This window comes from Orcinus orca, chromosome 2 (assembly GCF_937001465.1).
Source record: "Orcinus orca chromosome 2, mOrcOrc1.1, whole genome shotgun sequence".
Classification (NCBI taxonomy): domain Eukaryota; kingdom Metazoa; phylum Chordata; class Mammalia; order Artiodactyla; family Delphinidae; genus Orcinus; species Orcinus orca.
The window spans coordinates 114,761,977-114,787,714 of NC_064560.1; the positions used below are offsets into that span (position 1 = coordinate 114,761,977).

A 25,738-nucleotide genomic window follows, 5' to 3' on the forward strand; every position below is an offset into this window, starting at 1 on the left:
GCCTGTCAGGGGGTGGACCGTTGGCGCCGCAGGGGCCGGGCTGGGGCCGCGTGCTCTGGCTCTGCGGTTTCGCTGTGCCTGGGGGGCGGGGGCGTGGCTGTCCCCCTTCGCCCCCAGTCGTTTTCCAGAGGGAGCTCCCACTCCGGCTTGAGTAGGGATGGGGGCTCTGAGGGCCGGGTGGAGGGGCGAGTCTATTGCCTCGGCGCCAGAAGAAGCTTCTAGTTAGGATATTTCCCGGATAAGAGCTGTCTGGCAATTCCGCAGCCTCGCCCGAACCGAGGGGAGCCATCTTGTCCCTCTCTGACTCTGAGTTCGTTTGGGTGCATCGTTCTTTGTCGGTGTGTCTGTATTATCATTGTCTGGAGCTTTTTTTTTTCCTTCTGTCACTGCCTGCCAGGGTCCTACATTGCATCCTTGGTGTTTCTGTCGTCATTGCCTCAGGCCCTGGGTGTGCTCTGGAAGGCTGTGCAGTATTGGAGGGACAGAATGACCTTCCGGCCTTGAGTCCCTGGTGAGTTGTTATTCCGAAGATAGTGGTTGGCTCATCGCCATCTCTGCTGAGTGCAATGAGCTCAGACTGCAGCAAGGGGGGTTTGAGTAAAACCCAGGAAAGACCTACCCAACTGCAAGTAATGTGACACAGTGAGTTGGGTAACCTTGGGAGACAATGGTATTACTTCCCCCGGGGAGTTCTCAAAATAGAAGGGGCAGTGTTTGAACCAGTGAAGAGGTTGACCCTTCCAAAATTAAAAACAAAACAAAACAAAACAGAAGAAAAACCAGGGGATGTGAAAGAGGACTGAGGAGGCTGGCACTGTTTTATGACTGACTGGAACATCCTTGTAAAAATGGTGTGGTGCTGTAAGTCTACCCTCCCCCTTTCCTCAGTGTGTCTCCACCACCTACTCTGCACTCCAGTGTCTTCTTTTACACAGGATACTGAATCATTCTGTATGTGTATGTATCAGACAGAGCTTGTCTTTCACCCTAGGGCTCCAGCAGCACTTTTTGGAGTCCCATTTGCCTTATACTTTCCGGATGTACAGGGAAGAAAGGAGTACAGCACTTGATTCAGCAAGGCTGCATGTGAACCACTGGAGGCCTCCTCTGGAGGCCCTGAGGAGGATTGGACAGTGTCTGCATTTTGAGTATCTCACAGCAGTCCTGGTTCCTATCATGGAACATGTATTTAGCAAAATATCCAATCCATTCTGCAATTTGGATATGGCCCTACCTGAAATGAACATAATATGTCAATTACATCTCAGTTTTTAAAAATGGACAGGGCCCTGAAAATCCTTTTTGTAGCAGAGAGGGAGAAATAGTACTGGCAGAACATAAGACGGTGGGGATGCCTCACCCTATATGACGCATGAGACAATGCTCTGCTACACCTCCACCCCACAATTTGCAGATCTGAATCTGGCAAAGAGCACAGAGAGATGTGCAGGTCTCCTCTTCTGCAATCAGAAAAGAGTGCCACGTGGAGGCAGAGCCAGAATAGGTTGTAGGGAGAGGAAGGGGATAGTTACCATAGCAACTGTAGAGATGAAGCCTTTAACTAGCACAGGGCCTCAGTATAATGGTCAGCAGCAGTTAACCATAGGCTCTGCTTTCATCAAGTCTGACAAAGAGGTTAGACAATAGATATGAATGGTATAGGGGAGGACCACACACTGATTAGATGGTAGGGGCAGAAATTCAGGCCTGTGATCTCAGACCCTGCTAGAACTGGCTTTTTTAATAATTAGAGCTGCAGGGGAGTTCCCTGGTGGCGCAGTGGTTAAGAATCCACCTGCCAATGCAGGGGACGTGGGTTCGAGCCCTGGTCCGGGAAGATCCCACATGCCACGGAGCAACTAAGCCCATGCGCCACAACTGCTGAGCCTGCGCTCTAGAGCCCGCGAGCCACAACTACTGAGTCCGCGTTCCACAGCTACTGAAGCCCGTGCGCCTAGAGCCTGTGCTTCGCAACAAGAATAGCCACCGCAATGAGAAGCCTGCACATCGCAACAAGGAGTAGCCCCCATTCGCCGCAACTAGAGAAAGCCCGTGTGAAGCAATGAAGACCCAATGCAGCCAAAAATAAATAAATAAAATAAAAAAAAATAATTAGAGCTGCAAATACAGGTTATGATAGTACTAAAAGAAAACTGTGGAGTGTTAGCATCTATGCTCCAGAATTTTACAACTGAAGACAGAAACCACTGATCGACATATGTACAATGCATTGAAAGCTGAATAAAATCTTTAAAGAAATACATTTATACATGAATTGAGAAGTATATGAAATCCTATTTTGTGTTTAGGAATAGTTTGCTGTGGCAGGAGCTTTCAAAGACCCGTCCATTTGAGAACCTATGATATACATGATTGTGAGGCACATGCAGTAGTGTGTGCTGGTTATAGAGCCCACTGTAGTATTTCATTTTCCTGTTTACCCCTTGAACTGACCAGGTATGATCTTTTGGGAACTCTCCTATTCTGTATTCTCTTCCACACTCTTGTCATACAGCATTGGTAGATATAGCAGTTACAACCAATGCTTTCCAAACTATTTGTGATGAAGGACCCTTGAATCGTGGAAGGGTTCTCTAAGGATCCATCACTGAAAAAGGAAGTTAGAGGGGGTGTAAAAGGAAGACGGTATTACAGGCTCTTTCCTTGGGTATGCACTGGAGTGGGCATAAGGCAGAAGATATTACAGATCGTAAATTGTTTGAAAGGTAATGGTAGCCTTGGCTAAGTTTAAGCCACTTAAGGGATTCTCAGCCCCCAGACTTTTGTCAGTTCATAATATATGGTGATAAATACCCAACAGGTAAATCATATACATGCTTAACAAAGTAGGAGGGGCATCTCTAAATTTTTTGTGGAAATAATTTCATTTTTGGTATTTCAATTATTGAAGTTGTCCTCATGAGAAAATCAGAAATTTATTGGAATTAATTACACTCATCCTGAATTATGTATGTGTGGGAGAGGAAGGTACCATAATCCTTTCAATGCTTAGGGTCTCCATAGGACTTAAGCTAGCTCTGATAATTCAAAAAGAAAAAATACTGACTCCTCCCTGCTAGCCCAATGAATGTCATTAGTTTTTCTGGGGATATGAGCTCGTTTGGCAGAATTCCAGCCTGCTCTGCTGGATTGCATGGTCTTATCAACCAAAATATCCAAAAGGAGGTGTATGCAGCTCACATTCCCATCCTGTACTCAGTTCTGCCTATAAAGCATTCTTTACACAGAGAGAGGTGTGTTGGATTACATGACTGATGTGTCAGAAGCTTATCCTTGGCTTTTGGGGAAAATGCTATGCTCATAATACATACCAGCAGCCATAGGGTCACTTCTTAACATGAATAGCTGGTTTATCTGCAAAGGCACTGAGTGAAATAACCTCTAATGGGGTACCGAGTAATCTCTAAAAAGTTTGAGATGGGGAAGAAGTCTGCATTTATTACTCTATCTAGTACACAGAGGAAGCCCACAATAAACATTTGTTGCATAATTTTCCTAATTATTATTTGTTCCCTAAGTAATGGGAAGAGCAAAGGCACTGGGTTTACCCTCCTTGTGCAGAGCATTGCAAAGGACAATGAAGAAACTTCCCCTTTTTCCTCCCTCACTCTCCACACTCTTCTTTTTAAGAAAGTGATTCCTAAATGTGAGAAAGAAACATTTATGGATACTATTTTCTCTTTTCCATTCCATTAGCATCTGAAATAAAAGTTAATGTTTGGCTGTGGCCTCTGATAACACCTTTTCCTTTAGTCTGAATAAAGCTGCCTCTTCCTGTAGGGATCGCTAAGGATTTTCATGTGATGGTTAAGAGGATGGTGGTACAGAGAATCTATATGTAAAACTTAGTTTGGAGGCCATGCCCGTGTATGAATTAAATTTTGCATCTTTTTTTCCGAGATATATAATAGAGTTACTTTCCTTCAAGGTATACTTGGGTTGCAGAAATTTTGTTCCCTTTACAATATTACAAACTCACAGATACTATGTCTTCTCATCAGTTCTTTCTATCTAATATTTATTTATTTATTTATTTAGGCTGCACCGGGTTCCAGTTGTGGCACGTGGGATCTCAGTTGTGGCATGCATGCGGGATCTAATTCCCTGACCAGGGATTGAACCCAGGCCCCCTGCACCAGGAGCGCAGAGTCTTACCCACTGGACCACCAGGGAAGTCCTCATCAGTTCTTTCTTGAAGATCCTTCATCATACATCCTAACTTCCATTTCTAATGATACCTCCTGTAAGTACTTTGCATTAACCCCTTCATTCAGTCAATCTGAGCCATTTGCCTTTCCCTCGGCCATTCTTTTTTTATAAATTTATTTTTTTATTTTTATTTTTCACTGTGTTGGGTCTTCATTGCTGTGCACAGCTTTCTCTAGTTGCGTCGAGCAGGGGCTACTCTTCGTTGCAGTGCACGGGCTTCTCATTGTGGTGGCTTCTCTTGTTGCTGAGCACAGGCTCTAGGCACATGAGCTTCAGTAGTTGTGGCACGTGGGCTCAGTAGTTGTGGCACACGAGCTTAGTTGCTCCACGGCATGTGGGATCTTCCTGGACCAGGGCTCGAACCTGTGTCCCCTGCATTGGCAGGTGGATTCTTAACCACTGCGCCACCAGGGAAGTCCCCATTCTTGAACTTTCTGTTCAGGCTGCATCTCTTTCCTTGAGTGTGTTGTTACCCTTAATTCTCATCTAGGGATTTACCTTTATGATTTACTTTATTTGTGTAATAAGGTTCCATCTCATCTCACAAAAAATTTAAGGAGTATGGCCTAACTCAAATAACTGCCTCTCTGAAACTGACTTCCTCACTTGCCAACTGTGTGAACTTAGGCAAGTTCTCATCCTCTCTGTGCTTCAGTTTTCTCATCTGTCAAATTATTAGTAATAGCACCCCACCTTAAGGATTATTTTGATAATTAAGTGGGATAACCTTTTAAATATGCTTAGAACAATGCCTAGAATTCACTTTTTAAGTCATTCATCCAGTAATATTTATTGAGCACTTACTGTGTGCCAGCAAATAAAACACAAAGATCCCTGCTCTTGTGGCGCTTATGTTCTAGTTGGGGAGACAGATAATAAATAGGTATATAGTATGTCAGAAAGTGATTAGTGCTGTGGCAAAAAAGAAAAAATATGGTAAGGGTGATTGAGAATGCTGGAGCAGGCTGTGGTGATGGGGAAGAATGGTGAAGGGGCAGGAAAGATTGCAATTTTAAAGGGGCTAGTCAGGGTGAGCCTTATTAACATGAGACTTAAGCAGACTTGAAGGAAGTAAGGGGGTTGGCCGTTTGGGTATCCGGTAGTGAGTCTTGTAGGCAGAGAGGATAGCCAGTACAAGGTCCCTAAGGTAGGGGTATGCCTGGTATATTCAAGGCATAGCTGGAGCCCACTGTGGCTGGAGCAGAGGAGTGAAAGAAAGAGGAATAGGAGATGAGATTGGAGATAATAGAGGCCAGATTACATAGGGCCTTGTAGGCATTGTTAGGACTTTGGTTTTTACTCTGAGTGAATTAGGGAACATATGCAGGCATTTGAACAGAGGAATGGTATGGTTTGATGTAGATTTTTACAGGATCACTTTGGCTGCTGTATTGAGAATAGACTGTAGAGGTTGTAAGGATTAAAGTGGGAAACCACTCTCATGATGTCCAGCACTGGACTCCGATCACCCCTGAGGATGAAGTGCCTGCCAGACTTTGACACCTGGGGGTCTGAGGCGCCCTGGTTAAAAATAATAATAATACAGTGAGAATACAGCCAGGGGACTTGCAGTAATCTTGGTGAGCAATGATGTAGCTCAGATCAGAGCAATGTCAGTGGAGATGGTGGGATGCTAGACACACAGTATTTTAAAGGTAGAGCCAATCTGATTTCCTGCCTCCCAAATGGGGAGTGAGAGAGAAAGAGAGTAAATAGTGACTCCAAAGTTAAATGAAAAACTTTTCAAAAGTTGTCTATAGGAGGAAAGAAGAAACAGATTGTAAGGCAGCCAGGGATGGAAGGTAGACTTTTAGAATTTATCTTATTTTGTAAATTTGACATTGGAATCATGTAAATGGTTTACATAAATATAAAACAAAATTAAATCAAAATGACCAATCTGATAAATAACCTGTCCCAGAATATATTTTTAAAAATCTACAAATCAATAAAAAAAGACAACCCAATTATAAAGTGGCCAAGCAATTTGAATGGGTTTTCACTAGAGATGATATACAAATGACCAATAAGTACATGAAAAAGTGTTTAACATCATTAGTCCTAAGGAAATGCAAATTAAAATCCCAGTGGGGAGTCTCCTGGTGGCATAGTAGTTAGGATTTTGGGCTTTCATTTCCATGGCCAGGGTTCAGTCCCTGATCAGGGAACTGAGATCCCACAAGCTGCGTGGCACAACCAAAAAATAATAATAATAATAATAAAAAATAAAACCACAGTGTAACATCACTTATCCATAAAATGGCAAAAGTTAAAAGACCAGTAACACCGAATGTGAGCAAGGATGTGGAACAACTAAGACTCTTATGTACTGCTAATAGTAGTGTAAAACATTATAATGACTTTATTAAAGTATTTGGAAGTTTCTTATAAAACTAAACATCTACACTATGACCTAGAAATTGCATTCCTAGGCATTTACCCAAGAAAAATCAACACACGTATATCCACAAAGAGATTTGCGATAGTTGTTCATAGCAACTTTATTCATAATTGCCAAAACCTGGAAACAACCCATCCATCAGTAGGAAAATGGATAAACAAATTGTGTTACCTTCATGCAATAGAATACTACTCAGCTGTAAAAAGAAACTACAAATATACACAGCATATATGAAAAATAAAAAACATTATGCTGAAATAAAAGAAACAAAACACAAAAGAATATTTTTTGGTCTCCTGAGAAATAGATACCAAGACGTGATTAGATGTGCAAGAGATTTATTGGGGGAGTATATTGGTTATCTATTGCTTTGAAGCAAATTACTCCAACATTTAGCAGCCTAAAATAACAAACATTTATTACATCACATAGTTTCTAAGGATCTGAAACCCAGGAGCAAATTAGGTGGGTGTTTTTTTTTTTGCTGTACGCGGGCCTCTCATGTTGTGGCCTCTCCCGCTGCGGAGCACAGGCTCCCGACGCGCAGGCTCAGCGGCCATGGCTCACGGGCCCAGCCGCTCCGCGGCATGTGGGATCTTCCCGGACCAGGGCACGAACCCGTGTCCCCTGCATCGGCAGGCGGACCCTCAACCACTGTGCCACCAGGGAAGCCCAGGTGGGTGGTTTTGACTTAGGATTTCCTGTGAGGTTACAGTCATGATGTCATTTGGGGTTATGGTAATCTGAAGGCTTGAGGCTGAGGCTATATGATCTGCTTCCAAGATGGCTCATTCACATGGCTGTTGGCAGGAAACCTCAACTCCTCACTTTGTAGGACTCTCCATAGGTCTGCTTGAGTATCCTCATGACAGCTGGCTTCTCCCAGAGCAAGTGAACCAAGAAAATAAGGAGGGAGCTATAATGCCTCTTTATGACATAGCGTTGGAAGTTAGGCATCATCACTTCTGCTTTGTTTTATTTATTAGAAGCAAGTCACTGAGTCTAGTCCACTCTCAAGAGGAAGGAAATTGGCTCTACCTTTTGAACGGAGTGTCACTGAATTTGTGGATATATTTTAAACCACCACAGAGGGAGATCAAGGGAAGGCAGAGAGAGCTTCAGACCAAGATACAGGTCTGACATGTGTGGAAAAGAGAGAGGAAAGGAATGAGGATTGGAAAGGAAGAGTCTTATCGTACAGCGTAGGTCCCAAAAAGGTTTGGCCAGGCAGATGAAGAATCTTCAAGTCAAAGGACCTGTTGGAAGAATCCTTTTTATCACAGGATTGGGCCTGCCTTTGTAGCCCTGTTGTTCTCTGGCATTGGCTGGGATTAGCCTATGGAAGTGTGGCTTTGGTGCAAACGTGGGAGTAGGTCTAGAGGGGCAGCAGGTGTGGTCACCAACCAAATATACTCTCTGAAAGAAGATTTCAGTGATGCGTATTCATGATCACCACAAGTGCATACTGCATGAATAAGTTTATGTGAAATTCTATATAGAATGGGCAAAACGTATCTACAGTGATAGAAAGCAAATAAGTGGTTACTGGGGCTGGGGTGGGGATGGGAATTGATTGCAAAGGGGTACAAGGGAATTTGGGGTGATGAAAATGTGCTGTACTTGATTATGGTAGTGGTTACACACATATATACATTGTGGAGTTCATCAAGCTCTATATTTAAAACAGGCACATTTTATTGTACATAAATGATGTATAAAGTTTACTGAAAAACACGATGAACTACCACTTCACATTAACAATACCAAATGTTAGTGAGGATGTGCAGCACCTGAAACTCTCATATGTTGTTAGTGGGAGTATAAAATTATACAACCATTTTGGAAAACCGTTTGTCAGTTTCTTATAAAGTTAAACAAATACTTATCCTATGACCCAGCAGTTCTACCCCTGCATATCAGCCCAAGAGAAATGAAAACGTATGTTCACAAAAAGACTTATTTATGAATATTCATAGGAGCTTTATTTATAATGGTCCAAAACAACCCAAATATCCATCAATAGGTGAATTGATAAATTGTGGAACATGTATACAAAAGAATACTACTGAGCTGATACATGCACCAACATGGATGAATCTCAGAAATGTTGTATTGCGCAAAGAAGATGGAAACAAAAGACTACATACTGCATGATTCCATTTATATAAAATTGTTGAGCAGCAAAACTAATATATAGTGATAGAAATAAGAATATAGTTGCCATGAAAAACTCTCTGGAGTGAGGAAAATGTTTTATATCTTGACTGGTATATAAGTTTAATAGGTGTTTATATTTATCAAAACTCATCAAATTATACAAATGGGCTGTGCATTTCACAGTATTTAAATTTTACCTCAGTTAAAAAATCAAAATGAAGAAAGCAGTCACTAAAAATAAAAATCAAAGTGAAATAAATTAACCTGTTTATTGGTAGAATTCTTTCAAATGACTTTAAAATATAATAGTTTAACTGTATATTATTTTCAAAAAATTTTATTGTGATAAAATACACATATGGGACTTCCCTGGCAGCACAGTGGTTAAGACTCCCAGTGCAGGGGGCCTGGTTTTGATCCCTGGCCAGGGTACTAGATCCCACATGCATGCCACAACTAAGAGTTCGCATGCCACAACTAAGGAGCCTGCATGCCGCAACTAAGGAGCCCACCTGCCGCAACTAAGAAGCCCGCCTGCCGCAACTAAGACTCGGCACAACCAAATAAATAAATAAATAATAAAATAAAATACACATAAAATTGACCATTTCAACCATTTTAAAGTGTACAGTTTAGTGATATTAAATATGTTCATAATGTTGTGGAACCGTAACCACCATCCATCTCCATACCCTCCTCCACCTTTTTTTTTTTTTTTTTTTTTTTTCTTTTTGCGGTACGCGGGCCTCTCACTGTTGTGGCCTCTCCCGTTGCGGAGCACAGGCTCCGGACGCGCAGGCTCAGCGGCCATGGCTCACGGGCGCAGCTGCTCCGCGGCCTGTGGGATCTTCCCGGACCGGGGCATTAACCCGTATCCCCTGCATCGGCAGGCGGACTCTCAACCACTGCGCCACCAGGGAAGCCCTGTAGCATACTTCTTAATCGTACATTTTTATGGGATATACCCAAAGGAAAGAAATGAACTGCAAAAAATGTTAAACTGTTTTCATTCGCCATCTTGTTAGTAATATTGGGTTTTTTCAGAAATGGTTTTATATATGTAATAGAATAAAGAAAATAAATAAATCGTGCTAATGTTATCAGGAACCAAGATGTTAATTATACTAGAAAGAGATACAAATATAAAATCAAGAAAGTTGGATAAAATCCCTGAAATCCTACATTTAGTTAGAAAAAGGCAAACAGTGACCAACTCAGTAGCAACAAGCATCCAACCATCCAAATTGTGGTCTTTAAATGCCATTTACTACTAAATGAACTAAGACTTCTTAGAGAAACATCTGATTCTAGATCTGAGTCAGGAAATAAACAAGATGAACCTGGAACATCTTGTTATATCAGAAACATCTGATTCTAGATCTGAGGCAGGAAATAAACAAGATGAACCTGGAACATCTTGTTATATCAGAAAGCAAGGAAGCTATCCAAGACTACTGGAATCATGTCAAGAGAAATCTGGGGCTAATCTGAAAGGACTTCCACAGCTCAAAGATGGGACAATATGCTTTTTTCTTTTTTTAAAATGTACTTGGGTCCTCTTTATTTTATTTATTTATTTATTTTTAGCTGCGTTGGGTCTTCTTTGCTGCGCGTGGGCTTTCTCTAGCTGCGGCAAGCAGGGGATACTCTTCATTGCAGTGCGTGGGCTTCTCATTGCGGTGGCTTCTCTTGTTGTGGAGCATGGAGCATGGAGCACAGGCTCTAGGTGCATGGGCTCCAGTAGTTGAAGCATGCAGGCTCAGCAGTTGCGGCCCACAGGCCCTAGAGCACACCAGCTTCAGTAGTTGTGGCTCGCAGGCTTAGTTGCTCCACGGCATGTGGGAATCTTCCTGGATCAGGGATCGAACGCATGTCCCCTGCATTGGCAGGTGGATTCTTAGCCACTGCGCCACCAGGGAAGTCCCAAGGGACAATATGCATTTCAAAATGAAGAATAATTGCAGTGGGTTGAAGCACACCAAATGTGTTAAAACCCATAGTTCATAGTGATACTAAAAACAAAAATCTCATAAGTCATCCAGTATGCTGGAGAATTCCATTATTTAGAGAACTATTCTCTATTACATGAGAACCTCAACTCATTATTTTGAAAACTAGTAAATCAAAGGAAAGAATCAAACATTTATCCTGCCATTCCTTAGGTAATCAAATATTTGATGAAGGGAAAGTTCTTATTTATAGAAGAATTCCAGCTAATGAATAAAGATAGTGTTCTAAAATTAGAATATCACTTTTTTACAGCCCCTCATGAAATAATGCAGCTAGATAACGATTACCAGTGACTGCTAAGCTGTCAGGTAAAAAGATGGTAATATTTGAACCTATTAATCAATTGTAACAGAACAAAAATACATTAAACCAGATGTTATATGCCTCCTGATGAGATGCAATAAGAAGTTTATATCAGTTATTCTTGACAAAAAAAGGAACATAAATCTGAACAAGTATACCTATCTGTTCATTTATAAAAAATAAAAAAGAAAATACTTTATTTATTTATTTTTATTTTATTTATTTATTTATTTTTGGCTGCATTGGGTCTTCCTTGCTGCGCGTGGGCTTTCTCCAGTTGTGGCGAGCAGGGGCTACTCTTCGTTGCGGTGCGTGGGGCTTCTCCTTGCGGTGGCTTCTCTTGTTGCGGAACATGGGCTCTAGGGCACGCGGGCTTCAGCAGCTGTGGCGCGCAGGCTCAGTTGCTCCGCGGCATGTGGGATCCTCGTAGACCAGGGATCAAACCCATGTCCCCTGCACTGGCAGGCAGATTCTTACCCACTGTGCCACCAGGGAAGTCCAGAAAATACTTTAAATATTTTTTCTGATTGCACAACAGGGATGCAATCAGAAAAATCCACGAAGTTGGAAATTTTACAGAACAAATGATGTGATTTCATCAACAAATAAATAAATTGCAGGAAATAAAAAAGAGGAAGACTTGCAGATTAAAAGAGGCCTAAGGTAAGTATCATCCAAATGCAATGTGTAAACTTTGTTTGGAATTGTAAAAAAAAAAAAAAATTATGAGACAATTGCAGAAACTTGAATACTATATATTTGATAATATTAAAAAATTACTGTTAATTTTCCTTGGGTGTGTTAATGATATTATGTTTAAAAGATTCTCTATATTTAACACACATACAAGTATTTATGGATGAAATGATATGATGTCTGGGATTTTCTTACAAATAATCAGTTGGGGGGAAGTGGGTGGGGATATAGTTGAAACAAGATTGGGCATTTATTGCTGGAGAGGGTGTGGAGAAAAGGGAACCCTCCTACACTGTTGGTGGGAACGTAAAGTGGTGTAGCCACTATGAAAAACAGTATGGAGGTTCTTCAAAAAACTAAAAATAGAGTTGCCATATGGTCCTGCAATCCCACTTTTGGGCATATATCCAGACAAAAGTGTAATTTGAAAAGATGCATGCACCCCAATGTTCACTGCTGCAGTATTTACAATAGCCAAGACACAGAAGCAACCTAACTGTCCATCGGCAGATGAATGGATAAAGAAATTGTGGTACACACACACACACACACACACACACACACACACACACAATGGAATACTACTCAGCCATAAAAAAGAATGAAATAATGCCATTTGCAGCAACATAGATGGACCTAGAGGTTATTATATTAAGTGAAGTAAGTCAGATATAGAAAGACAAATACCATATTATATCACTTATATGTGGAATCTAAACTATGACACAAATTAACGTACCTAAGAAACAGAAACACACTCACAGACATAGAGAACAGACTTGTGGTTTCCAAAGGGAAGAGGGGAAGGGGGAAGGATAGATTGGGAGTTTAGGATTAGTAGGTGCAAACTATTGTATGTAGAACGGATAAACAACAAGGTCCTACTGTATAGCAGAGGGAACTATAGTTAATGTTCTGTGATTAAATCATAATGAAAAAGAATATGAAAAAGAATGTATGTATATGTATAGCTGAATCACTTCGCTGTACAATAGAAATTAACACCACATTGTAAATCAACTATACTTCAATAAAATAATTTTTATAAAAGATTGGGCATTTGTTGATAATTGTTGAAGTTGGATGATAAGTACATGGGTTATTTTTTCCTTTCTATTAAAAAAGAATGTCTCCAAGCTTTTTGTTATAAACAGCAGGAGGGATGAAGTTGCCATCAACTGAGATGGGGAAGGCTGCAAGTGGAGCAGATTTGATAGAATGAGTTCAGTTTTAAACATGTCGAGTTTAAGACGTCAATTGGACATCCAAAGGGAGATATTGAATAGGCTGTTAGGTATATAAGTTCAGGATTTGGGAGAGAGGTCAGGGCTAGAGATATAAAGTTGGGAGTCATTGGCATATAAATGGTAGTTACAGCAATGAGACCGGATGAGATCAGAAATGAGTGAGACTAGACAGAGCTTAGAACACAGTAAATGCTCAATAATATTCATTATAACCACATGATTAAAATTCTTTCTTTTGATTTCTTCTTTGCACTCCTACAGCACTTTTATTGTATTTTGTATTATAGTTATTTGTATATCTCTTTTTGAAGAATATGGGCTACTTATTTGCAGAGCTTCCACCAATTTGGGCTTATCTGATGTTTCCTCATGATCAGATTCAGATTATGAATTTTGGGCAGGAATACAATTAAAGTGATGTTGTTTCCTTCTCAGTGTATCATATCAAGTGACACGTGATGACGTTTTGTCCCATTACTAGTGATGTTAACTGGGATCACTTCATTAAGTTACCAGATTTTTTCACTGCAAATTTACTACTTTCTGTTTGTAATAATTCAGTACATTTTAGGGAGATAGTTTGAGACAATGTAAATACCCCCTTTTCCAGAACAGTACTAGTTTTAGTATCAATGATATTTATTTATTTTAAATCATCTTTATTGTAACACATTAAAAAGTGAATGAAACCTAAATGTACAGATGTATGAATTATAAATACAGTAAGTCCCCTACAGATGAATGAGTTCCATTCCGAGAGTGTGTTTGTTAAGTCCAATTTGTTTGTAAGTCCAACAAAGTTATCCTAGGTACCCAACTAACACAATTGGCTATATAGTACTGTACTGTAATAGGGTTTTTTAAAAAAATATATTTATTTATTTATTTTTGGCTGAGTTGGGTCTTCGTTGCTGCGTGCGTGCTTTCTCTAGTTGCGGGGAGCAGGGACCCCCTTTTTGCTGCGGTGCGCAGGCTTCTCATTGTGGTGGCCTCTCCTGATGTGGAGCACAGGCTCCAGGCTCACGGACTTCAATAGTTGTGGCGCACGGGCTTAGTTGCTCCACAGCATGTGGGATCTTCCCAGTCCAGGGCTCAAACCCGTGTACCCTGAATTGGCAGGCGGATTCCTAACCACTGTGCCACCAGGGAAGTCCTGTAATAGGTTTATAATACTTTTCACAGAAATAATACATAAAAAACAAACAAACAAAAAATAAAGAAAACATTTTTAATCTTACAGTATAGTACCTTGAAAAGTACAGTACACCAACTGCCAAATACGGACTGGCATCGAGTGAACAGGCAAGAAGAGTTACTGCCTAGTGGAGGGAGAGGAGGTGGAAGATGGTAGAGCTGAAGAATTGTCAGCAATAGGAGACGGAGGGCAAGCTGCAATTTCACTCGTGCATGATGTTGTTGGCACAGTTTCTGGTTCCTTGCTGGAACCAGATGCACATTCGCATCTTTGAAAGCTTGCAGCTTGAAGGTTCATATGTAGAAGACTTAACTGTAGTACACGTGTGTAGTGCCTCTAGTAAGAAAATAGAATTTCCAAGCACCCCACTTGGCTCCTAAAGAATTACAACCTCTTTATACCCTCTAAAATTAACCACTAGGCCTGACTTAAATATATATATATATTTATTTATTTATCATTTATTTATTTTGGCTGTGCCGGATCTTAGTTGTGGCACGCGAACTCTTGTGGCATGCATGTGGGATCTAGTTCCCCGACCAGGGATCGAACCTGGGCCCCCTGCATTGGGTGTGCCGAGTCTTACCCACTGGACAACCAGGGAAGTCCCTAGGCCTGACTTTTATTGAATCAGATAATTTCTTTATTATTTTTTTATGATTTAGGTATGCATCTTTCTTAAAATTTAGTTTTGTCTCATTGAAAAACTTTTTTATTATAGTAAAATACACATAACATAAACTTTACCATTTTAAACATTTTAAAGTGTACAGTTCAGTGGCATTAAGTACATTCACACTGTTGTGCAGCCATCACCACCATCTCGCTCCAGAACTTTTACATCTTTCCAAACTGAAACTGTGCGTATTAAACAATAAGTCCGTATTCCTCCCTTCCTCCAGCCTTTGGAAACCACTGTTCTACTTTCTGTCTCTGTAGATTTGCCCATTCCAGGTATATAAATGGAATATAAATGGAATCATACAATATGTGTCCTTTTGTATCTGGCTTATTTCACTTAGCACGTTTTCAAGGTTCATCCATGTTGTAGCATGTTGGTAACACTCTTGATTCTTATTCTGTAGTACTGGCTTCCAGGAAATTAGGGATTGGAAAGAAAAACTGAGAGGGAGGACAAGAGCCAGGAACTCTGGAGTCATGAGATGAGAATTTTATTTTATTTTTTAAATTTATTGTTTTTTAAATTTATTTATTTTTTATTGAGGTAACATTGGTTTACAACATAAGTTTCATGTGTACAACATTATATTTCTACTTCTGTGTACCCTACCGAGTGCTCACCACCAAAAGTTTAGTTTCCATCTGTCACCATACAGTTGACCCCCTTAGCCACTTTGTCTTTACCCAACCCCTTCCCCTTTGGTAACCCCTACTCTGTTCTCTTTATCTATGTGTTTGTTTTTGTTTGGCTTGTTCATTTATTTTTTGTTTGTTTGTTTGTTCCTGTGGTATATGTCTCTCTCCATCTGACTTCACTTAGCATAATACCCTAAAGATCCATCCATGTTGTCACAAACGGCAAGATTTCATCTTTTTTTTAATGGTTGAGTAGTATTCATATATATATATATATATCACATCTTATTTTCATCCATTCATCTGTTCATGGGCACTTAGCTTGTTTACAGGATGAGAATTTTAAAGAGGAGGGAATCAGCAACACTATCAAACATGATAGAGGTCAAAGCTAATAAGATAACTTGACAAGAAATTTTCAGAATCAGTTATTAACAAACATTTTTAGAGTAACTGCTTTGTTCTAGGCACTAGATTTATGGAGGTTAAAGCTAGATTGCAAAGGATTATGGAGTTACTGGTATGGAGAAAGCAGAATTTGGAGGGCAACGACAAAAGAAAGGCCTGGAGCTTGATAAAGAAGTGGAGTGGAGGGGAGATGCTACTAGGATGTGGAGATTTGAATACTTCTATAAGGGGAGGGAATGAGCCAGAGAAGGTAAAATGGCAGGCCCCATCAGTATTCAGATAGACAAGGATTCCATTTTGTTCCCCCCTCATACCACAACCTTCTGTTTCTACCTCTCTCTTTCCAGGTAAGCAGCTTCTGGTGGAGTTGAGCTCTTTGGATTAAACATTTGGAAAGGTGGAGTCACAATTGTGCTTGGTGTTGTGTGTTTGAGAGACTCGGGTTGATAAGAGGGCCTCCAGCTAACTGGTTGGCTGGAAAATTAAGCAACCTTGAAGGGGTGGCAGTGTGCTGCCTTGGTGGGGTTCTGCTAATGTGCCTCCAGGGCCTTATCTATATTTTGGTGTGGCAAAGTTGGGGCTCTGGAAATGTTTGAAAAGTGGGTTAAACTGAACAAGGATGATAAACAAAATGTGATATATACCTACAAGGGAATATTATTCAGGCTTTAAAAGGTAGGAAATTCTAACACATGCTATTAAAATTACAACATGGATATACCTTGGGGATATTATGCTAAGTGAAATAAGCCAGACACAAAAGGACAAATATTGTATGAGTCCATTTGTGTGAGGTACCCAGAGTAGACAAATTCATGGAGACAGAAAGTAGAATGGTGGTTGCCAAGGGCTGGAGGGAGAGGGGAATGGGGAAATAAATGTTCAATGGGTACAGAGTTTTAGTTTGGGAGGATAAAAAAGGTCTGGAGATGGATGGTGGTGATGGTTGCATGTCAATGCACTTAATGCCACTAAACTGCACATTTAAAAATGGTTAAAGCGGTAAATTTCATGTTATGTATATTTTACCACACTAAAAAAAAACATGGGGGGGCTTCCCTGGTGGCGCAGTGGTTGAGAGTTCGCCTGCCGATGCAGGGGACATGGGTTCGTGCCCTGGTCCGGGAAGATCCCACATGCTGCGGAGCAGTTGGGCCCGTGAGCCATGGCCGCTGAGCCTGCGCGTCCGGAGCCTGTGCTCCGCAATGGGAGAGGCCACAACAGTGAGAGGCCCGCGTAGCGCAAAATAAAAAGAATCGGAGCCATGTGGCAAAATGTTAACAACATGTGAATCTAGGTGAAAGGGTTTATGAGAGATCATTATACTGTTTTTTTATTATACTATTTTTGTAACTTTTCTGTTGCTCTGAAATTTTTTTCAAAATAAAAAATTTACTTAATATTAACAGGAGGACGTTCTGTAGAGGTAAGGTATAGACCAGTTAGGATTGCTTCCACTGCAGGGATTGCAGGTACCTAGTAAGCATATAAGCCTGGTGTTAAGAAGCTAATATAGTATCATAGGCAATTATTGACTACCTTAGGCAATTTATTTTCACATTTTAATCATGTCATCACCTTTTTGTTGACTTAACTTCTTCATAAGGATGTGGAATTGACAACTTTTCATTTTTCTCCTCTGTTTTCTTCATATTATTTTAATTATTATGAATTTCTAGAACACTAGGGACACCCATATTTAGTATTCAAATAAAAATACAAAAAGAACAAAAAAAGTTTTGTATCAACTGTTTTGCCATTTCTTTGTCACTGTTCTCCTCCATCATGGATATATAAAACCTCTGCAGTTAGACAGACTGGGTGAGTGCTCACAGATTCTGAGACATCGTGCAAATTATGTCATCTCTCTAAGCCTTAGTGTCCTCATCTGTAACCCTCAAAGAGATATGAGGCTTTTAGGTGAGAAAATGAATGTAAAACAGAGCAGAATAGGGACTTCCCTGGTGGTGCAGTGGTTGAGAATCCGCCTGCCAATGCAGGGGACATGGGTTCGTGCCCTGGTCCAGGCAGATCCCACATGCCACGGAGCAATGAAGCCCGAGAGCCACAACTACTGAGCCTGCACTCTAGAGCCCGCAAGCTACAACCACTGAAGGCCGCGCGCCTAGAGCCCGTGCTCTGCAACAAGAGGAAGCCACCGCAATGAGAAGCCCGCGCACCACAACGAAGAATAACCCCTGCTTGCCGCAACTAGAGAAGGCCCGCGTACAGCAACAAAGACCCAACGCAGCCAAAAATAAATAAATAAATAAATAAATAAACCAACAAAAAAACCCAGAGCACAATACCTGCCACATAGTATAAATGTAATACATGTTAATAATGAATTATATCATTGGTATATGACTGGGCGTGATTGTTTAGGTCCAAGTGCAACAGAAGGCAGCCTAGGGGTCAGAATAATTCTATGTTAGATATAAGTCAGTTTGTAATACTTTAATATTGCAGCTTAAAAGGGATATGTGGTAGTTTATCATTAAATTTAGTACTTATCCTCAGTAAAGTTCTCTGCCACTGAGCTTCAAAACTATGAGTTTCCAGAGGAAAACCATGAAGCAAATGTAAAGATTGGTGAATAGTGTCTGTGAGGTAGGGTTAAACCATCTGGGGTTCTTTTACTTAGAGAAGTCTGTGAGGAGACCTCAGAAAAAGACTATTAAACTAAGTATGTAGCATTTATGTTCATTGTTTGATTGGTAGAATTATTGGAACAGATGACATGATCCCAGCCTTAGGAGAATTTGTCCAGGTTTTAAACTTGCCGATTAAAGACAATATGAGTGGGACTTCCCTGGTGGTCCAGTGGCTAAGACTCTGCTCCCAATGCAGGGGGTCTGGGTTCGATCCCTGGTTGGAGAACTAGATCCCGCATGCATGCTGCAACTGAGAAGCCCACGTGCCAAAACTAAGACCTGGCACAGTCTAAATCAATAAATGAATATTTAAAAACAAGGATCCTAATGTAATACAAATTTAAAAATGGCATAACGAATAAGATATTTAAAAAAAAGAATTTAGGTTAGATAATTAGAAGAAAATTTTCAGGCAATGAGGTCTGTTAAACTTCAAAGTGAGTTAACATAGTGTCTGATGGAATTTTCTGACGGAATTTTCTCCTCTGGAGGGCTTTAGAGGTAGATTAGATTTCTCGGAGGTGGCCTAGGTAAAGATGCACCTGTAGATAGGCAGATATGCTGATGGTCCTTTGCAGTCTAAGAGTCAATAAAGGACTTTGGCTCACCTGACTCTAATCAGTCACAGCCTCAGTGGGTAACCATCCTGCCTGCATTTTCTGATCTTTTTGGGTAATTTAATGATTAATTTCATTATCATCCTGCTTAACAAGGAATTCACGTTTTTCTTCACAGTTTTGTTTTGGTTTTTTTAAAGCTCTTGTTCTATTTAGTAATGGGAATGGCTCAGGCTCATTTATTTATTTTTAATCATGCTTATTGAGGTTTAATTTATCCTTGTTAGTATATAGTTTTATAAGTTTTGACAAACATACAGTTGTTTGTCAAATGAGCAAGAAAGCCTGCTTATTTATGTCTTGCTTGGTGATGGGAAATGCAGTAGCAGGACAGAGAAGGGAAAAATATAGTGACTTTGGGGAATTTTTATGGTAATCAAGGTCAAGATTTGTCACATCAGGACCTGATTGTTGGTGTCCTCTCACATCAAGCAGATGAATTCACTTTGTCTACCGAGTGTAGTCAATATTGACCTTACCTGTTTTTTTCAGGATTAAATTTATTTGGTCACTGGTATTCTGTAGCATTGGGGGGGGGGAAGAGAGGAATCAATTATAAATGATTTCAAGATTAAGAAGTGGGATGTGTCTCTGTGTTCTCCATTCCACTTATTGCTCCACTCATAAAACATTCTGGGGACCCTAATTATATTCTAGTTATAGCAACAATAGATTCTAGATTTTTCAGGAAAGTTTCATTTCAAAGATTCTGTCCTTTTGTTCCCATAAGTATCATATACTGAGATGACATGCTTTGATAGGGAGAACATTCGTTGGTAGGAAGCTCCACTTCAGCTTAGCCTATATCAGGTATTGAATTGGGTATTTACAGAATTGGAGAATCATGGTTGGGCTGTGCTTAAGTCATTCTGAGGCTGGGGTAGAGAGAGAAAATTACTTCCTATTGAATGCCTACTATGTATATGCCTGGCAGTGTGCTAGGTGCTTTCCCTATTGACAGCTGCTGCTCTGGCTAGAATTCCATCCCAGATCCAACCACCACTTAAAAACAAAAATCAACACCCCCTGCAAAAAAACTCAGAAACAAAACCATATTCCTCATGGAGCCTCTTTCATTAATACAAGTCACAGCTGCCACACCCTCCATAAGACTCCGGCACCATAATTAGGATAATAGACTCTCAAGGCTTCGAGGGACCTTTGAGGTCATCTAGTTAAAGGGGCGGCAGCTGTTCTCTTCACCACCGAGTCTGACAGTTACTGTGCTCAATTGTCTCAACCGGACGTGCAAAACATGTCTGGGTCTATGGTCTCTGTAGGCTGCAATTCCACAAAAGATAGGTCAACGATAAGCAAATGTGAAGCTTGAACTACGACGTTTCAGACTGGAAAGGGTAATGGGGAAAAATATGGCTTACCGGGGCCCTCAGACAATGTAAATGGAAAAAAAAATTTTTTTTTTTTAAAGAACTGGCAGAGACGTAATGTGAAGCCCTTGAATTCGCGTAGAGGCCTACAAAAGGGATCCTGATTGACCCGGTAAACCCCAAAGAGTCCTCTCTCTTCAGTTTCACCAGCTCTGAAATTCTAGCCATCCTGGATCTTCTTTGCCCTTTTATTAGAAAGCCGGGAAACCCTCTCCTTTTCCACGGAAGAGGGTGAGAGAAGGGGCCTTATGGTGCATGAACGATAGAAAATTGGTCTTTTCTCTTATGTCTGACTAGTGGTACAAACAACCGTCCTGGAGGCAGGGGAATATATTTCACGCCCTCTCAAGGTCCCTTCGGTTCAAGGATACTGTCATTCTCCGGCTGTATTAGAGGGACGGCCTGCAACGTCCAGGCTGCCATGGAAACACGCCGCCGTGTTCCTTTTTCTTACGTGGGGCGGGGCACTCCGCCCAGCCACCAATCATCCACAGGTTTTCTTGAGTGGCGGGCAGCAACAGCGAATGGGCGAGCCGATACCGCGTGACGCGACGGGAAAGGGGGAGTTCGCGGCCCGTGGCGGCGGTGGCTACAGCGTCGACCTGGGGATCGAGCTGGAGGGACCTCGGGAGCGTGCGGAGATCTCTAGCTGGAGCGCGAGGGACCTCCCGCCGGGATGCCTGGTACTGTTTGGAGAAAAGTGGGGGAGTAGTAGGCTCTGAAGGCTTGGGTTTCGGGTCTGAAGGGGATGGCCGACCGGAGGGGGCGGGGTGGCAAGCATGGCGGCGGTGACAGGGAAAGGGTTGGAGGGCCCTGAGGAGGGGGTGGGGTAGCCCTAGCTGGAAAGGCTGGGTGGTCGTGAGGTAGCGTGAAGACCTGTGGGGGTTAAAACGAGCAGAGATTACAAAGAAGCCTTTTGCGGGGTGGTAGAGGCGCCAGAAGGACGTAGGGAGAGTTGTGGGGGATGGAAAAAGGGGCGGGGAGAGAAGAGGTTAGGAAGGAGGGGAAAGGGTGTCTACGGGAAGGTGATGGAAGGGGGAGAGAAGGATAGGCAGGCTGATTGTAAATAACGAGGAAATCGGGCCTTGGAAGGTATGATAGGAAAGTGACTGCAGCGATTATAATGTTCTAATTGGAAGAGTCCTACACTGGTCCCCTTTTCCAGGTCTTGTACTTCTGCCTCATTATTTAAGCTCAGACTGCATGAGGAAGGCTAGTAGGTTACACAGAACTGATCTTTTGTTATTCCATTCCAGGGGAGCAGATGGACCCCACTGGAAGTCAGTTGGAGTCAGATTTCTCTCAGCAAGACACTCCTTGCCTGATCATTGAAGATTCTCAGCCTGAAAGCCAGGTTCTAGACGATGATTCTGGTTCTCGCTTCAGTATGCTATCTCGACACCTTCCTAATCTACAGACGCACAAAGAGAACCCTGTGTTGGTGAGTGATAGGTTGCTTGGAAATGATTGAGTAGATTTTTTTTTCCCCTAATCTAGACCAAGCTGCAAAGTAAGTACTTAGGAGATCACTATCTTTTGGATAAAGTTGGCTGGAAAATAAAATCATTTTCACAAAAATATGTATCATTTTGGATTATTTCATATATAGTATATTATGAAATGTATATTTCATATTATGTACATATGTATGTATACATTATGAATGTATATTTTGTATGTATATTTTCTGGGATGTATATTATATATGTATATTTTCTAGGATGTTGTGTCCAATAGTGAACAAACAGCTGGAGAAGAACAAGGAGACAGTAATAGTAGCTTCAGTGAACAACTGAAAGAAAACAAAGCTGCAGGTGAAGTCCATTTTGCAAGGGTGCTCTTGTTGGAGCTGGGTGGATATAAACATTATGTGGTTGTGGTGAATGTATGTAAGGAAGTCTGGCACAGTATCTGGTGCACAGTACTCAAAAGGTTGGTTTTCTAATGTAGCTGATTAGATTGGTATTGTCTGCATTCTTGAATTTGTATTACAGTTTGGTGGTAAATGCCTTTTCTGCTAATATCCACTTATTTTTTTCAGAGTCTGTGGATTCTTCTCATTTGGACACATGTGGTTCCATCAGTCAGGTCATTGAACAGTTACCTCAGCCAAATAGGACAAGCAGGTATACTAGTGTTTGAAGGAATTTATTTAAATGTATTAGTGGATCAGTTTTTTTATCTGTACCTGTTGTCTCATTCCAAGGATAAAAGGATTAATCTTATTTTTGTGAATTAGGGAGTGGGATTTGAGAATTGTATTAACTAGCATTCTGTTGGTACTGATAGCTGGAATCTCTTTTGTGAGGTGGTAACATTTTTTTGCACCTACATTATTCAGATTGTGATCTACCTTGTGCATGTGAAACAAGCATTCCTTATTCTTAGCTTGGATATGACTTATTACTAGAAAAAATAATCAAAAAATATTTAGGTATATTATCAAAACAGTTAAGCATGGTTTCTACCTACCAACCAAAGAACCTCGCCAGTTTTAGACCCAGAATGTTTAATTCATACCCTAAACTGTATTCAGTTTTTACTTTGTCTCCTGTATATCTTTACATTGTCCATTTATTGAGTTTATCCTCTATGTTGGGCACTAGATGGGATGTTTGATATATACTGCCATTTAATTTCATCCTTAAAGCAGTTGTACGATGAACACATTATGTTACTTCCCTTACTTAGGTGGGGAAGTGTTAGGCAAAGAAGTTAAAAACCTTGCTCTAGAATGCATTGCTAGTAAGTGACAGAGCTGGGCTTTGAGTCCTTCTGACTCAAGTGCCTCTCTTTCTTTTTTACTATTCAATACCCAAATTCTCCTAAGATCAAAGGAGAACGTAGGAGTCTTGGGGTGGTGGAATAGAAAAGGGAGGTAGTCAGAGAGGAGGATGTTAGTATGAGGTGAAAGACTAGGGTTTTATCTCAAAAATAAGTGCTTTTTTGTGTGTGTATGTTTGTGTTCTATTTAATACTCTGTGTTTGCACTTAGATTTTTTCTTTCAAATCATCAGTTGGATGCTTTAGAACAATCCCCAAATTGGTGGACTTATTTTGGCCCTCAGGTGGGTTCTAGTTGGCCCACACATAGTTGTAAAATATATTTGAATTAGTTGATAGAATTTAAAAATAGGGAAATTTCACATAGAACTTAGATTTCCAGCTTCTGGGATTACTAGGCCGGAAGTAATGCAACTGTTGTATTATTGGCAGCAGTTGGCGGGAGCTGTGAGCAGCCAGCCTCTGCTTAGATAGGGCATGAGTGCTATGGTCTGTCATAGTGCCTGTAACTCACTGTTGTATTTGGACACTGAGGCCAGGTATTCTTTTTTCATTTATCCTAGGGCTTGTGCTTTTGTTCTTAAACCAGCCACTTAACTCATTTATGTTACCTTTCTTTGCTTTTTGTAGGCATTTAAGTTTTTGTGATACCTCTTTAGGAACATGTGCCAGGCTTATCTATGTTTTTGTGGCTCGGCATCTGAGTTTGAACCAGTGGGGACAGAATGCGTGTGTACCCCTTGTTATAAATTAATGGTACTGTTTGAGAAGTCTCATGCTACTTCTTTTCCCTTTTTGCATCAAGGTGTTGCTCTTTCCTTAAAAAAAATACTTGAATGCTTACATTTAGTAAATGTGCAGGCACTGTGGTAGGTGTTTTAAAGCATGTTTGCCATTATGGAGCTTACAATTTAATAGGGGAAGCAGATGTTAAATAATTACATAAATAGCTATTCAGTGAGAACTGTGATGATTGTAAAGAGGAAAAAAATAATATATAACCTAACATGGGGGATAAGGGAAAACCTCTTTGAGAAGGATGATCTAAACTATAAATACAAATTTGTTAGGCATAGTTGAAGGGCTGGGGAGAAGTGTGGCATGTGGGAGGAGGAGCTTTCCAAACACAGGGAGCAGCATGTGTAAAGGCCACGAAAACCGCAGAGAATGTGGGGTTGATTCCAAAAGGGGTTGACTTCAAAGCACATGTATACTGATCTCTTTATGTTGTCTTTATTTATTAATGCAGATATTTTGAAAAAGGCTGTTCGTGAACTTTTATATATCATAAAATTCCAAAAGATTTTCCTCTCTTATCTAATGTCCTATTGTGATGTAAGCCTGTGGTCCTAAACATGAAGTGTCCTAAAATAAGATGCTGAGGATATTTTTATTTCCCTGTTAAACATTTAAGAAAATTGAGGTGATTGTAGATTCACATGCATTTGTAAAAAAATAATAGAGAGAGATTCTTTGTGTACTTTTCCCAGTTTCCCCCAATGGTACCACTTTGCAAAACTATAGTATACTTTCACAACCAGAATATTAACATTGATAAAATCCAATGAACTTATTCACATTTCCCTAGTTTTACTTGTACTCGTGTGTGTATTAATTTTTTTACAGCTTAATCACCTGTGTAGGTTTATCCACCACTGAGGTCAAAATGCCGAACAGGAGCTCCAGTGTTGCCCTTTTATAAACACACCCACCTCCCTCTCCTGCACATGAACCTCTGGCAACCGCTAATTAAGACCATCCTCTGGGGAATTCCCTGGTAGTCCAGTGGGTAGGACTCTGTGCTTTCATTGCTGAGGGTGTGGGTTCGATCCCTGGGTGGGGAACTAAGATCCAGGAAGCCGTGCAGTGGGACCAAAAAAAAAAAGATCATTCTCCACTGGTAAAGTTTTGTCATTTAAAATGTTATATAAATAGGATCATACAGTATATAATCTTTGGGGATTGGCTGTTTTCAATTAGCATAAGTCCCAGGAGATCCATATGAGTTGTTGCATGTATCAGTGGTTTGTTCCTTCTTATTGCTGAGTAGTGTTCCATGGTATGGATGTACCACAATTTGTTTAACCATTTGCCTATTGAAGGAAATCTGGGTTGATTCTAGTTTTTGGGTAATGTAAATAAAGCTGCTATGAACATTTGCATACAGGTTTTTGTAAGTCTTCATATCTCTAGGATAAATGGCCAGGTGGGCAATTGCTGGGTCATATGGTAGTTGCCTGTTCAGTTTTTTTAAGAAACTGCTGAACTGTTTTCTAGAGTGGCTGTATCGTTTTACAGTCCCACTAGCAGTGTATGAGACATCCAATTTCT

The 25,738-nt window shown here is 40.7% G+C and overlaps 1 protein-coding gene, 1 long non-coding RNA gene and 1 other non-coding gene across 9 annotated transcripts in view; all 3 read left to right on the top strand.

Annotated features, from left to right (window-relative positions):
• Positions 1 to 138: 138 nt before the first annotated feature.
• LOC117202897 (uncharacterized) lies at positions 139 to 17,637 on the top strand. Its single transcript, XR_004485403.2, has 4 exons — positions 139 to 511; positions 4,060 to 4,264; positions 11,640 to 11,764; positions 16,312 to 17,637. It is a non-coding gene; the product is annotated as an uncharacterized LOC117202897 (long non-coding RNA).
• LOC117202940 (small nucleolar RNA SNORD88) lies at positions 5,664 to 5,752 on the top strand. Its single transcript, XR_004485479.1, has one exon. It is a non-coding gene; the product is annotated as a small nucleolar RNA SNORD88 (small nucleolar RNA).
• A 3,512-nt stretch (positions 17,638 to 21,149) lies between the features above and the next one.
• TP53BP1 (tumor protein p53 binding protein 1) overlaps positions 21,150 to 25,738 on the top strand; it is a 68,685-nt gene continuing 64,096 nt past the window's right edge. For all 7 annotated transcript variants that reach the window (XM_004273930.4, XM_033435628.2, XM_033435629.2 and 4 more), the window contains exons 1-4: positions 21,150 to 21,306; positions 21,880 to 22,064; positions 22,344 to 22,437; positions 22,665 to 22,749. In XM_004273930.4, the coding sequence (XP_004273978.1) occupies positions 21,300 to 21,306; positions 21,880 to 22,064; positions 22,344 to 22,437; positions 22,665 to 22,749 (371 nt within the window). In that variant the 5' untranslated portion in view covers positions 21,150 to 21,299. The remainder of the gene's footprint in view (positions 21,307 to 21,879; positions 22,065 to 22,343; positions 22,438 to 22,664; positions 22,750 to 25,738) is intronic.